The sequence below is a fragment of the Epinephelus moara genome, chromosome 12 (genome assembly GCF_006386435.1).
Source record: "Epinephelus moara isolate mb chromosome 12, YSFRI_EMoa_1.0, whole genome shotgun sequence".
Classification (NCBI taxonomy): domain Eukaryota; kingdom Metazoa; phylum Chordata; class Actinopteri; order Perciformes; family Serranidae; genus Epinephelus; species Epinephelus moara.
Window position 1 is genome coordinate 14,908,356 of NC_065517.1, and position 14,732 is coordinate 14,923,087.

Consider the following 14,732-nt stretch of genomic DNA (forward strand, 5'->3'; position numbering starts at 1 on the left):
ACAAATGACTGAGCAAGACTAAACAGTAACCAGGAGAGCAGTGAATGAATCCTTAATGGATCCCTCTCCTTGTTTGCTGTTATGGTTAGAAAATATTGTTCCAAGATAAATTAGTTTACTGGAATCTTCCAAGCTTTTGGAGGAGTTACAGGTAACAGGAAATAAGCAACAGATTTTTTTTTCTATAGCTTTTTTTCCAGTGTCACCTCTGACTGAGCATATTGCAGGAGATCTATAAGCTTAAAACATCTGTTGTTAATTTTTTTTATTCTGTTTGGCATCACTAGTACAAAAAAAGTGATAAAATCAGTTCTGTACAGGTAGAATCAGGATTAAACAGATGCACGAATGCAAATCTGTTCTTCGTGTTCGCACAAAATGGGAGAACTGGATTTCAAAGAATAATATATACATATATTAACATATTTTTAAACATCTGCATCCCCGTCAAATAAAGTGTTTCACCAGGCTGTGAAACCACCTCTGAAAATGAACTGAGCTGGAAACTGGACCACCCCGTACACTACAGAGGGGTGAGTTAAGTTTGATAACGTCATGTCAGCTCTGACTAGTTAAAGGTTGATCTGATTGCTTGCAAAGTGATTTTTGTGTCCGCACAACTGAAGATGCTGAAAATGCAAGCAAGTGACCTCTGAGCCCCCGAGTGTCAGCTGGCTTTGCATGTCTGTCGTGTCCCAACAACACCTCTATGAAGATATTTCTCAAATTATTAAGAGGATATGAAGCACACAGCAGAGTTGTGCACATGTTCTGTTTCATAATTGATACATGAAACATTATAAAACATGAAACTGAAGGATATTTCAGGCTGATTCATCCAGAAATATGTCGACCAAATATCATAGCATAGTGAATATATGCTCATATCAATGCCATTAAATTAATGCAAGCAAGTTTTTACCATCTTGCTGTTTGAGCAAAGAATGAAAGAAGAGGAGTGTTGATTCTTTGCATCACTGGCTCAATAATTAACACCTGAAAGATGACTTGGTCACCCAGTGATTGGACGTACCGCTGTCAGCGCTGCATCCAGTGTTGGTCATGTTTCCACAGATGTTCATGCGGAACATCTTCCTGTGATCGTGGTGATCGTACACAGTGTAACCGCCTTCCTTTGTCAGGACGTTGAGATCAAACAAATGACCTGTGGGAGAGGAGAGCCATTTCACAAACTCTTACAAATACTCTTAGAAATACAAATACAACTGCTCTAGTAATGTAGTTTTTATTGTCACCAGAAAGTACAACTATAAGAGCATACTGACAACAGGTATGTATAGATACAATGTGTACAGAGCTGTTTTTGAATGTCTAACCTGTAGCTGGGTTTGTGACCCTGCAGTTGTCGTGTTGGGTGCTGTCTAGAGGGCAAGCAGCAGCTGTTAACCAAAGGAAGGTGTACACACAGTTCTCGATGGCAGAGATCAGAGTAGGCCGGGAGTCCTGGATAGGAGTAAGGAACACACATGTTTATCATTTGTCTATATCTCCCGGCTGGTCTTAACACAAGAAAATATGTATATGCCCAGTTATAGGTTCAATTATAACTCAGGCCCTGTCTACACGTACACAAATATTTTTGAAAATGATTATTTTCCCCCTCTGCATGACAGTGGCAGTGGCTCAGTCCATGGGGACTTAGCTTGGGAACTGGAGGGTTGCCAGCTCAAGTCCCGCTAGACCAAGTATGGAGTGTGGACTGATAGCTGGAGAGATGCCAGTTCACCTCCTGTAGATGTGCAAGCGAACTGCCAAGGTGCTCTTGCGCAAGGTACTGAACTTGTAACTGCTCAGGGCACGGTGCTGTGGCAAGCCATGTCCCTGCATTTGATGCATTTGCCAACGTGTGTGTTTGTATATAATATACATAAAAGTAAGGTTGGGTGATGTGGAGAAAAATTCATATCTCAGTATTTGCAGGCTGAATGGCGATACACGATATATATCTCCATGTTTGGTTTTAAATGCTGAGGCTGAGGGAGTGAGGGAACGAGAGACACTTTGTTGGTGTTATATACATCTTGTATATGAAACGTCTGTGTTGTCATATTTCATGTTTTTAAACGCATGTGTCATCTGCATCCAGGCTCGGTCTGAATGTCACACATTAGACTACAGCTGACCTGACAAAATCAAGCAGCTCTGTCTCCCACACATGCAGCGCATCACTGGGCTGCACATGTACTGCTGTAATTCATTCACCTTACAGACTGATTTAGCGTAACATGTGCATCATATATTATACAGACGTCTCACTGTAGACTAATTAACAGACAGATTAAACAGAGGAGGGGCTCTGTGTCTCTTAGTGTTGCTGGAGAACATGTGAGTGAGTGAGTGAGTGAGTGAGTGAGTGAGTGAGTGAGGCGGAGCTGTGCGCACAGTGTGAGAGAGGAGATGCACACTGGCGTTTCAAAAGAACGTCGTTAAGTAACACAACTTAGTCCTATATCAATATAAATGGTTATAAATTGTTTAAATCTATATCTTGCTTGAAAATATATTGATATATTGCACCTAGTCGTTATACCGCCCAGCCCTACATGACAGCAGAATGAAAAATGAATTTCCCCAAGGTGACAATAAAGCATGTTATCAATATCATTATGATCTTGGTTTTACAAAATATCTCATATCTTGTTCACACTAAAACATAAAAACGACTCTACACTGACCAGTGCTAGCTCAACACTGTTGAACTCACTGTGCTATGAGGACAAAGGAGCTCACTCAAAGATACAAGTTATACTTAACTTTTAGTTAACTAAAACTCAGTTTGCGAGAGGCCAAAAAGTGAAGGAAAATATCCGTTTTCAAAAATATCTGTATACACGTAGACAGGGCCTGAGACCTGCACTGTCAAGACACTGTGTAGAGCACAACTTTTTAAACAACTCTTCAGACTTTATGATACATATCTCAGTCCAACCTGTACATATATACTGTGTCTTTTAAAAGTGTTTTCCATTACCACTTTGTCTCTGTTACACTTGAAGCGGATGATGCTGCTCCTGTTGCGTCTTCCATCAGGACACAGCTGGCCGCTGGTGTACTGCAGCTTCAGGACATTTCTGTCCCACGTAGGACCAGACTCCACCTGACCCAGACTCACATATTCCTCTCCAACCTTCACACAGGACGCTGCACTGGAGGGACACTTCCATGAACCTATGAGAAAGTCAGCAGAGGGTCAACTCTGAACTTTCATTAGATATATTGTCAAGGACATAAAGATGGATAACAGTTTCAAATTCAGTTTCAAATGTTCTCTTGCAACTTGAATTCTGATTAATCAGAGTTGGACGCTACAGTATTACTGTTTACTTAACTGAATAAAGAACACAAGTGCTCAAGCATGGACACTGACCTCCCTGCTGCACCAGCGACCTGCAGACGTTGATGTAAAATCGGTTCTTCTTGTCTCCAGTAGAGGTCTCCACCTCCCAGTTTGCAGAGTCCATAGCCAGAGGTGAGAGGTCGTACGAGTGGCCCTGACCATCACTGAGGACACAACACACATACAGAGGGTAAACACTCTCTAAAGATTTCTGAACAGCTGCTAATTATGTTATAGTAACCAGTGTTCTCCTTGGATTGACTGCCACCTACTACCTACAACCACCTACCACAACACCAAAGTCCCCTCTCAAATTATATACCTATGCATTACTTTTCAAAATCGACATGAACCACTCTTCACATCGGCATAAATCAGATCCTCTGCACAGCACTTACTTAAAAAGAAAATATGTAACTTTAAAAGCTGGTTTGCCTTTTACTTCCACCATTTCCTTCTTCCAAAACAGTGGTGAACAAACCAGGAGCAAATGCTACGAGTTGAGTTTTCATTAAATTATGACTACAAATAAATCAGGATACACAAGGAGAAATTGCCTCCTAGATCACTATGAGCGGTTGCTCACCAGCAATGCAGTACAGTGCAGGGTTCTCTCTGCATAAAATGCACCTGGGCTAACGTTACATTACATCACTTCTAGCAAACTTTCTGGAGAGTGATGAGGGCAAAACAGCATCACTGGTCTGTTTTAACCAAATATACCAATAACAAATACACCCCTCTCTCTCTTCTGCTTTGCTCCATGTGTGTGTGGAGCAGTGGTGCGCTGATATTTGGCCTTATTTTTGGCATTAAATTAAGTTTTTGTTTTTGGCCTGGCCAGGGTTTTCTAGGGAAATCTCTTGTAACTGAACTGCTTTAAGGTTGGCCATTACATTCTCATTGTTGTCTGTTTAGATACAAGTACTTTCCAGCAGTTGATCTTACTGTAACTGTGATGCACGGGGCAAGACATGCAACAAAAATATTGATTCATGACCTGTGATTCCTATTTACTACTTAGTAATTCATGTTTTCCAGGTGTCTGCAGTCACTCATGAAGCTGAGCAGAAATACTGTAACTTTTAATCAGCTAAAATCTAGAAATTATTTATTTAACCAGAACACTAAAAAACAAGATGGATCCTTGTAAACTTCCCTGTAGGATGTCGACTGTCATATTTAAGGGTCATTTTAGCTACTCTGTCTAATGCTACAGTAGCTCACCAGTTCAGACCACCCATCTAACATATAGCTAAGTGTGTAGTAGACAGCTGTCGACTAGTGTACAGGTACGCTTAAAGGGAAAGACTTTGGGGAAATGAGAAACACCTGGATGAGAAGTGTGCATAAAAAAGGAGGAGGAGGAAGAAAAAAGAAGATAGAAGATTGTTACTTGTAAGAGCAGCTGGTGGTTTTGACTGGAACACAGGCCAGAGCGGTGGGCCAGTTGAACATGTAGGTACAGTCTGGAGTCTCCTTGATGAACTCTGGTGTTCCCTTGACAAGAGAATCAACACAACACACAATTAGTTCGAATCCCTAAAGTGCTTGTGTGCAGTTCTGTACTTTATTTTAAGAAATGAGTCTGAAATTTTGGGGAAAGACACAAATTTTCTGTCAAACTCGGAATCAGACAAGAAGCTTCAAAAAAAGTACTTCCAACTTCCACCAAAGCCTTATTGTTTTGTCTGGTTAGGGATCAAACTAGTCACCAATAATCATCTCCAATAGCTTTGGGCCACAAATGCACCTAAAACTACACTGATGCAAAGATTTGGATCTGCTAGATTAAATATCAAAGCAATAAAACAGCCATTTTTGCAAACATTACTGTTCCCACTGAAATTGCACCTCATATCGCAATATCTGTCAAAATAATCTCAACGTGATTTATTTCGCATATTCTGCATCCCTACAAAGGTCCTACAAAATTACAGCTTTATTTTACTTATTGCCTGTTGAGCAAATTTCTCTTGAGGTCTAAGTCGACAATCAACACTGGCAGAATTTATTACGTGTTCATTTTTCACAACCCAGTAAGATCTGCAGGATCAGCTGGTTTCAGTCTGTGTGTATGTGTGAAGCTCACAGGGTGCCTGTCAGGGCGGCAGGAGAAGTAGATCTCGGTGGACCGGTTGTATATCTTATGACAGCTCTCTCCATTCGTGTAGTTAAGGATAAGCTGGTCTCCCACATAACTCAGAACCTGGTTTGCCAATCCTACAAACACAAACATGAATGATGACACAATACAAACAACATTAAATATCTGAATATTCGCGCTGGTTTTGGTTGTTTCTTCTCTACCTGCAATCTTGTGATTTGCACCATCCACCTGGCAGGAGGAGACAGAGTCATTGCTTGTGTCTTTGTGGGTGCAGACGCCTCTCTGGAGCCCCCCGCAGACCGACAGGTGGTAGATGTACTTTTCATTCCTGACGGGGTAATCTTGACCCTTCAGAGAGCTCAGGTTGAACTCGTAGCCAGTCTTGGGGTCACGGACCCGGCAGTTGTCACCTGAGAGGACAAGTTTGGACAATGACCAAAGAGGCACATGTACTTTCACTGCACTGTCCTTTATTCAAATGTCATAATGGCCTCTGATACAATGGATTACATGATGACATCACCACAGCAGCTGTTTGATCTGATCTTAATAATTTCAGTATTTTAATCAAATTCCAAATTTGTCACGTGTCAATCATCAGTGTGTTATCAGTACAGCTTATCAAAAAGCAGCAGTTTTAATCTTAAAACATTGATATCAACAATTCTTGTCACTTTGTCACACACACGCGTGCATTTACCTTGAGACTTCCTGATGGGGCAGGCCTCAGACGTCCTCCAGATGAAGACGTACTCACAACCATCTTCCCGGTCAAACATGGGGTCGCCCTAGAAAAAGACACGTGTACACAAAGAAATCTAAGCGCCACTTTATCAATGATTCTACTAGTTAGTTGCATGTAACTCCAGGCTTCCTGGAAAATGCAAACAGTAAACTTGAGAGAAAATGTAACTACGAAAAACTGCAAACTGTGCTTGGCACTGACGCTTACAGGGGAGCTACTATTCTTTACCCTATTTTCTTCTATTCTTATCCCTTCTTTGATTTTTTTTTACCTTCTTATTACTGCAAGTGTTAACATTACATACCTGGCTACATGTAGCTACATGCTAACGTCAGGGAAATATGTAAACTTGTTTCCCAATGGTGTTAATTTCCCTCTGATTTTAGATCATATTCCTGCTGGAATATGTCTGGCTCTGTTTAAAAGCTTTCATTTGTGATTTTTCACGACCAATCTGAGCAGACTGGGCTTTTTCAGAGGGAGGGCTTAAAGAGACAGGCGCTAAAACAGAGCGTCTCAGACAGAGGGTGAATACAGGTGTTCCAGCACAGACAGTATGAGAAAAATTTAAGCACATTTAAGCATGTAAACATGTTCAAGTAGAAACCCAAAATACAGGTATGGACCTGAAAATGAGGATAATAGGTCCTCTCTAAACCAATATGCATCTGCTTGCATGAGCTGGGCTAAGGACAGATAACTGGTACATAAATTAAGCAACATGACTTAAACAAACTGATACAAAATTTTGTTTTAAGAAAATAATAATTACCACCTTTAAAGTGCATGTAACGTACTGGCATGTTTGTATCAAAGAAGATCATCTTGTGATGTGTGACCACGGGTAAGTTTGTGATAACTACCTAAATGTATCTTAACTCCCCTGGAAACAGTTCACCGCTCATAACACTGGGAGAGGGTGGAGCTTTAATACTCACCGGTTTGTCGTCACACTGGAAGATGATGCGTGTTGAGTAGCGAGATGTTGATCCACACCGGTCTCCGTTCTGGTACACGATGCTAATTGAGCCGTCCTCTGCTGCCTGCGGGCTGGACTGGACGTAACCCAGGTTAAAACTCTTCCCATCAATCACACCACAAGAACCCAAAGGACCCACTGGAGAGAAGAAAAGAACGTATTAAACTACAGGACAAAATTCTAGATAATTTCCCTTAGATTTTAATTTCACTCTGACTTTGTGGTTTGATATGCTGCATGTTGTTTTACTGTAGTGTTTATATTGTCTTCCTAATCAAAGGAGCCTTGTAAACCTCCTAAAATGTGTGTATGTGTGGGTGCACTGGGTGGGGAAACATGGATGAGCATACCAACCTGGACAGTCTTTCAGAGTAGGGAGGGGTTTGCAGACGCTGATATAAAAGCTGCGCGACTTGACAGCATCTGTATGTATGGCGGTCCAGGGGCTGTCCCGGATCAGGTTCCTCAGGTCATACTCGTTACCATGGGAATCTAGACGTAACAAAAATATATTTACACAGACAAGTAAAATAAGAGGTGTTTAAGGGTCCTCGTGTAAGGCCAGTGCTTGTGTGTGTGTCCATACCAATGATCTGGCAGTCCACTGGTGCAGGGATGCAGGCCAGGGCAGTGGAGAACTCAAAGAGGACGTTGTGGACGACATGGCTGGTTAAAGAGCTCAAGTCCTCTCGAAGCAGTTTTAATGAGCCAGGGTGAGAGTCTGGATCACACACGAAGTTAATGGTGAAGGTATCCCGAGTTGCTGATGAAGGGAGAACATTGTAATGAAAACATGGAATAAGGTGCAGACTGGAGGAAATGTTTAAAGTTCGTAGAAGTTTGAAGTTAAACCACAGCTGATCAGAGTAAAGTGAACCAGTCGGTGTGAAAACATGACACTCTCAGTACCTGTAGGATCGTCCAGGGTTCCCTTATATGTTAGGCTAAGCAGGCCATCGGTGGAGTATTGGAGGGTCTTCTCCACCCCCACTGGGCTGATGGGTTTGCTGTCTTCCAGCTCACAGCCAGCCACGCCCTGCCCGCATTCTGCCACATCTGAGCAGATATTTACCTACAGGGTGGTGAGAGGAAGGGCTTATAATTCTTTTTTTTTGTTTTGTTTTGAAGGGAGTGTTGTCCTTTTTATAAACACAAGTCTCAACTAGAATTATCCCCTCATAGTTGTATGCCTCCACCAACCAGTCAAGTTGCATTTTACATCTATGTCTGTGCACACTCATAAAATATATGCAGTGAAGGAATCTAATAAGAAGTATTAACTATATTTTTTGGCTACACGTGAATGGTTCACACACACATCTTCAACATGGCAGCACAGAAGAGCTATAAAATCAGCACAGTCTGAGGGTGGACACCCAAGATTAGTGTCACCAATTTAGTATCTGACCAAATGTCTCCCCTTCTGTTCCTGAGATGTGGCATTGAGTAATGGTCAGAAAAGTGTGTTTGCAAAACTTTACGATGTCACAGTGAAGTTGACCTTTGACCTTTTGGATATAAAATGTCATCATTATATCCTAACAGACATTTGTGGGAAATTTTGTCATAATTTGCAAATAAATTCTTGTTATGGCAAAAAAAAACATGTTTTCTGAGGTCACTGTGACCTTTGACCTTTGATCCCAAAATTCTAATCAGTTCATTGTTGAGGCCAAGTGAAAGTTTCTGCCAAAATTGAAATTCCCTGCAAACATTCCTGAGATACTGCTTTCATGAGAATGCAACGAACAGAGGGAGGAGCGGACGGCTATTACCAGCACGAAGGCCTAATAATCATGATCAAATAAACTACACATAAAAAGAGGAACACAGTTAACACAGGTAGAAAAGGACACAACTTGTTTTTGCTTCAAACTATGAAAAGCTTTTTAAAAGCTTTTTAAAAGCTTTAGAGCTGAAACAATTTGCCAATTCAACAATTTGTTGCTTGAAAGAAAGTTAATCAGAAATTATTTTGATAATCGCTTTGAATATGTTGGCTATATAAGTCCCTCATCAAGTTTTTTTTATTTATTTTTTTTATTTTTTTTTAAATCTGAGGACCCTTTATCGTACATATCAAAAGGGTAAGGAGTCAAGCAGACAAACTGCTTCCCTGCACTGGACTGTACACTGTGCTTCTATCTGCAGGATGCTATGTCTCCTTTGGACCTTCCCTGACCATCCATGGTCTTTACCCCATAGATGCCATCTTTCAGCCTCAACCTTCCTGTGGATATTGTACAAACTGAGGCATAATTGTTCTTTCTTTCCTTAAGCTGGCAATGTGTTATCCTTTATCTGATGTTTGCTTCTCATTATTATTATTATTATTATTACTACTACTACTACTACTATCATTATTTTCTTTTTTTGTTGTCGTCTTTTTTCCCTTCTCTGTCCTGTATTTCTTATGTCCGTGTTTGTGTATTATTAAAATGTTAAAAAGCTAGAAATAAAATCTATAATGATATGAATTATCAAATAATCATTTAAGTCATTTTTCAAAGAAAACAGCAACATTTTTCTAAACATTTTTATTTACTTATTTTTAAAAAAATATTTGTCACCTTGTCTTATATTATAGTAAACACTGTACACAAAACAATCAACCTGGGCTCTCTGCAAACTGGGATGAGCTTTTTTCATTATTATCACACATTTTATAAACTTAACAATTAATAATTGAAAGATTTATCTCTAATTAAAGTAACTGTTAGTTGCAGTCTAAATTAAATTGTACACTGGCCCTCACACATCTGGCAGCAACACAGGTCATATCAGAGCTGATTAAAATACATTCAAACATCACATAAGAGCTGCAGAGTGCTATCACTGTGTCTGTCTTACCAGGAAGTCCTTGCCATTCCCACTTGTCTTATATCCAGTCTTGGAGGCCAAAAGCTGAAGGTTGAACTCAAAGCCAGTGTTGGGGTCCACCACAGCACAGCTCTGAGACACAAAGACAGGTTACAGATTTTTAATCTTTCCAAATATCGTATTATCTTAATCATATCAGTTTCACAGTGTAACATCTTTCTGTTTTGGTGTATTATCAGTGTGCATTAATAAGATGAGAAAATATTGTAGTACAGCTGAACTCACATTGGTCTCTGTGGTTTTGATGGCACAGGCTGCCCTGGTGTACCACTCGAAGGTGGTAGTACAGTTCTGGTACAGCAGGAACTGCAGGGGCATTGACTGCACAGTGTGGAACACAAACACAGTCACATCTCAGGCACATGACAAACATCAACAAGCCGCGCTCCACTTTACTGTGTAAACTGCACCGACTCACCTGAGTTCCTCTGGAACAGATAAGGTGAATAAGTGTCGTGTACGTGAGCTTCTGGCCATCTGATATGCATTCAGAGCCGTCTGTGAACTCCAGCAGCAGGTGGTCCCGCCCCTCGATTATCGGCCCCCGCTTGGAAATACCCATGTTGCTGACTGACACAACTTCCTTCGGAGAGCCCTGAGGACAGAGGGGAGGAAAAAAGCTCCTAAATCTCATTTGAGGTCTGCGTTCATCAGTAAAAGGTTGTTGTTGTAACCTGTCTAAAATGAATTTGGTAAGCATTTTAAAAAGTGCACTATGGAAGATTTACATGTAAAAATACAACACAAAATGTTCTTATAAGCTTCTTTTTAAGTTAAGATGCTATTTTTCACACTTTGTTTCTAGCTGTTACAGACCTGCTCAGATATGTACTTCATCTGGCAGACAGCCGCGTTGCGATCGCAGCCTGCTACAGCGTTGATAGGCCGGCATATGTTGATGTAGTACTTCTTTAGGTTCATGGGGTCGGACAGATCCATGGTCTGCCAGTTGCTACTTGAGCGTGACAAACTGGAGGCAGAAGAATATAATAAGGTGAGGTGGTTAGTTATAGTAACGTCCCATGCTGGACTGCACCAGTCTTGTTTGTTCTTTTACTCTTGAATTTGCCCTTCTAAGTCCCGCCTCTTTTCTCTCTATGCTCCAATAAGAGTTGAGCAAACCTGGAACCTGGCAGAACCTAATATGCTTCCATGAATTACCTTGACAAGTCGTACTGCTCAAGAGTGTTGGGGTCTGTCACCAAACACTCATGAGGCCTTTCAGGACATGCGTAGGATGTATACCAGCGGAAGTTATACGTGTATTTGTCCTCAATCTAGATTCAGAAAATAATACAAGATTAGAGTTACAGGTCATACCAGTGAGGTACAAAATGTGCCTTAAATGGAGGCTAACCAAAGACTAAAGAAAATGTAGTGTAAAACAACAACTACAGTATATCAGCAACATCCAGAGACACGGTTTACCTGGAACTCGGGGTATCCAGCTCCGGCTTCTGGGTCACAGAGGAAGGAGATGAGTGTGGATCTGAGAGTGTGTTCTTTGTTGTGGTACTGGGAGCCGTTACTGTACATCAGCTGGATCAGACCATCGTAGTACGACAGACGGGAGTTTGCCTCCCCAAGACTCCATGAACTGAAGTGGCGGATGGAAGAAGTTGTCATGTCCTTGATTAACTTTACATTACCCTTTTTTCATTTTACAGTATATACATTAGATTTCATCAATGCACACTTCACATCACTCAAGTTTCCTGTTGAGCTGGCAGAGTACCTTCTCAGTGTTCTAAGAATTATGATTGTTCCTAGTTCTTGTGGTCCAGACACACTGAAAAGTGAGGTTCTTAGAACTATGAAAATTTCCTCTGGTCTGAAAACGCCTTATTTTTCATATTTCCTGTGCAAATTTCACAGCTGAGATCCATTTCAGTGGAATATAGTAGTGATCAAATCTAGACAAAATTGGATTTTCTGTCCTTTTTAACCTGTTAAAGAAAATAACACATTTAAAGGGGACATTGATGCATGTGATGATGACTTTTAAAATCCTAGAAAAACTGTATATGTTTACTTAAACTTAATAGTCTATTTTTTTTATTCATTTGAATGAATGTATCCTGTATGTAAACTTAATAACGGTCCAGTACTTGGTAATTGATATAATTGTTCTGTGTTCAAGTTGTCCACTTTCCTTTGTATTTGAAAAGAAAAAAGAAATCCTAGAAAAATATATAAAAACATAAAAACAACATGGCTACCTGTGACAAGTTACACCGTTTTTTGAGCACATCATGGAGACTTCTGGATTGAGTCAGCTGATTGGTGATAACCTGTGTTGACACTTTAACTTACATGGTTGTGATTTACTGCAGAAATGTGTGAGTGTGCTCCTGCTTGCAGCTCCCTCTTACCTCTTTTCGACCTGGCATGCTCCGGCCTTGTCAGGACAGCCAGCAACAGTGACAAGACCACAGACGTTGATGTAGTAGTCATAACTGCCGCTGGTCAGGTTGTAGAAGCCACCCTTTGGTTTGGAGAGTGGTGACAAGTCGAAAGAGAACCCTGTGGAGCACCAGAGGTCAGTAAGAGAGGATTAAAGCAAAGCATTTGCTGTGATGAGATAATGGTTCATTCAAACAGCGCAGAACTGTAAACGCAACAGGACAGATCATGAAGCAACCACTAGATGGCAGCACAAGGAGCCCCTTTGATGATTCACATGTATCAGCTCTCATGTGACATGAGCATGTGACCTGCAGAGGTTAAATTGCCTGGAAGTCCCCACCAGGTGGTAGAGCTGAGAGTTGAAACAACCACCGAGGAAGTTCAGTTGACTTAATTTGCTGTGATTGTAATAAATGTTTTAAAACCAAAAGAGGAATTCATGATTTGGGCAAGTACGGTTTCCTGGTTGCAATCTGTAGGTTTGGACACCTTGTATTGCCAGCATGTAACCTCGCTTTGACAGCAGAGTGACAGCAGTTTAGACTGTAGCAAAGTAACACCAGGCTACACCCAGTGTGGTCTATGTGGTTTTTTTAGCTGACAAAAAAACCTTAACTGGCAGACAGCAGAGATATGTTTTTCCACTGAAACACATTCACCACTAACCCTGCTGCTTTCTTGCCCAAGTAAAACAGTCATCAGTCAGAAACCACACTGATCAAACTCGTGTGTTTGCATGACGTACCAGCCTGAGGGTCCTCCACCTTGCAGTTGTCCCCCTGTGTCTTGGAGAGGACGCAGGCGGCAGCAGTGTACCATTCCAACTCGTAGACACATTCATCAGACGAAACGCTACGAAGGACGGGAGCGCTCTCAAGATCTCCTGCAAAGAGGGCAGGAAGAAGAAATGTTTAGAAAGACATCCCAGTCAGACAGAAATCAGAGACAAAAGACAAAGAATAAAAATATTAGAGATATATATTTATTGTTCAGCCTACCCGTTTTACACTTTAGGGTCAAGATAGTTTGGATCCTCGTTTTCTTATTCTTGCAAAAACTCCCCTCAGTGTACACCAATCTGATGTCATTTCCTATTTTGGTCTTCTGGGGAGATGAGAGGAAGCTGCCCAGGCTGATGGCCCCATGTTGTTTATCTGAAAGAAAGAGACACAATCAATAAACTACACTGGCCACGTTTATTGCAATAAAGGAATATGATAGCCATCCACTGCAAAAGTATGGCTCTGTAATGTGTTTTTAATGGGTGAAACCATTAATGATGAGTAAATGCTGAAGAATCAGGGCCAAAAAGCACTCATAAACCACCACTTACATCCCCATCACTGATTTTTTTGTGGGGAAAAAAAACCTGAAATAGTCTCAATCCATTAGTCTTTAGAAATCACCCATCTTTTTTTGAGACTCTTACCTACTGCACAGATGGAGGCATTCACTGGGCAGCCAGCAGCATCTCCTGTCTGGATGACTTTGTGACAGACATTCAGGTAGAAACGGAAGTCCTGCTTTGTAGATTTAGCATCCACCACCTCCCAGTTCTCACCGACGTCTGACTCTGGTGCAGCAGAGACACAAAGGAAGGTGAAGCTTCAGCAATAAACGTTCAGTCACAACAGCATAGGAAACAAGCTATACTGAGTAATTATGACAACAACTGACGGCTTTCTTCGAGACAAATTTTGACATTTAAACTCACCGGGGTATTTTGTAAGGGGTGAAAGGTCGTAGTGTTTGTGACCATCGGTGACTCGACACAGCAGATCCTCCTTCTCCTTGACGCAGGCGAAGGCCGTCTCCCAGTCAAAATAATAAGTGCAGTCTGTCTCCCCTGAGAAAACTGGAGTCCCTCGCCCACCGTTAGCTGCAGAAAAATGAGGCAAACTGTGAATTATGGATGAATTGTGACGTGATTACAACTGTCTAACAATTCTGAAAACAAAGGGGTGAAAATGCACAAATCATTGAGTTACCTCATGAGTAATTGAATTTAAAAATGTGTAAGTTTGGGTGAGAGATTCAAGAAACTCCAAATGGTGACAAATACAATATGTTGTACATAATGGGGTAAATTTACATTGTAAAGTCACACTACATTTTGGAAATGCAGAATCAGAGAAATGACATTAATTGTGTCCTTGTGATTCATCTTAATCTCACGGACACACTGCGCATCATGCACAGTACAACTTGTATGAACAAAACGTTTACTAGGAGGACAATCTCATGACAGCAGCCT

The 14,732-nt window shown here is 41.1% G+C and overlaps 1 protein-coding gene across 2 annotated transcripts in view; it reads right to left on the bottom strand.

The window, feature by feature from the left end:
- Positions 1–14,732, bottom strand: part of igf2r (insulin-like growth factor 2 receptor) — a 53,590-nt gene that overhangs the window by 16,276 nt on the left and 22,582 nt on the right. For both annotated transcript variants that reach the window (XM_050057641.1, XM_050057640.1), the window contains exons 11-33: positions 14,193–14,357; positions 13,908–14,051; positions 13,477–13,632; positions 13,224–13,361; positions 12,445–12,595; positions 11,501–11,669; positions 11,234–11,349; positions 10,889–11,042; positions 10,491–10,667; positions 10,298–10,393; positions 10,043–10,144; positions 8,102–8,264; positions 7,779–7,955; positions 7,547–7,684; positions 7,152–7,330; positions 6,169–6,256; positions 5,669–5,878; positions 5,451–5,581; positions 4,755–4,858; positions 3,389–3,522; positions 2,993–3,189; positions 1,338–1,464; positions 1,034–1,165 (exon numbers count right to left, since the gene is read on the bottom strand). In XM_050057641.1, coding sequence (XP_049913598.1) covers positions 1,034–1,165; positions 1,338–1,464; positions 2,993–3,189; positions 3,389–3,522; positions 4,755–4,858; positions 5,451–5,581; positions 5,669–5,878; positions 6,169–6,256; positions 7,152–7,330; positions 7,547–7,684; positions 7,779–7,955; positions 8,102–8,264; positions 10,043–10,144; positions 10,298–10,393; positions 10,491–10,667; positions 10,889–11,042; positions 11,234–11,349; positions 11,501–11,669; positions 12,445–12,595; positions 13,224–13,361; positions 13,477–13,632; positions 13,908–14,051; positions 14,193–14,357 — 3,348 coding nt within the window. The remainder of the gene's footprint in view (positions 1–1,033; positions 1,166–1,337; positions 1,465–2,992; positions 3,190–3,388; positions 3,523–4,754; positions 4,859–5,450; positions 5,582–5,668; positions 5,879–6,168; positions 6,257–7,151; positions 7,331–7,546; positions 7,685–7,778; positions 7,956–8,101; positions 8,265–10,042; positions 10,145–10,297; positions 10,394–10,490; positions 10,668–10,888; positions 11,043–11,233; positions 11,350–11,500; positions 11,670–12,444; positions 12,596–13,223; positions 13,362–13,476; positions 13,633–13,907; positions 14,052–14,192; positions 14,358–14,732) is intronic.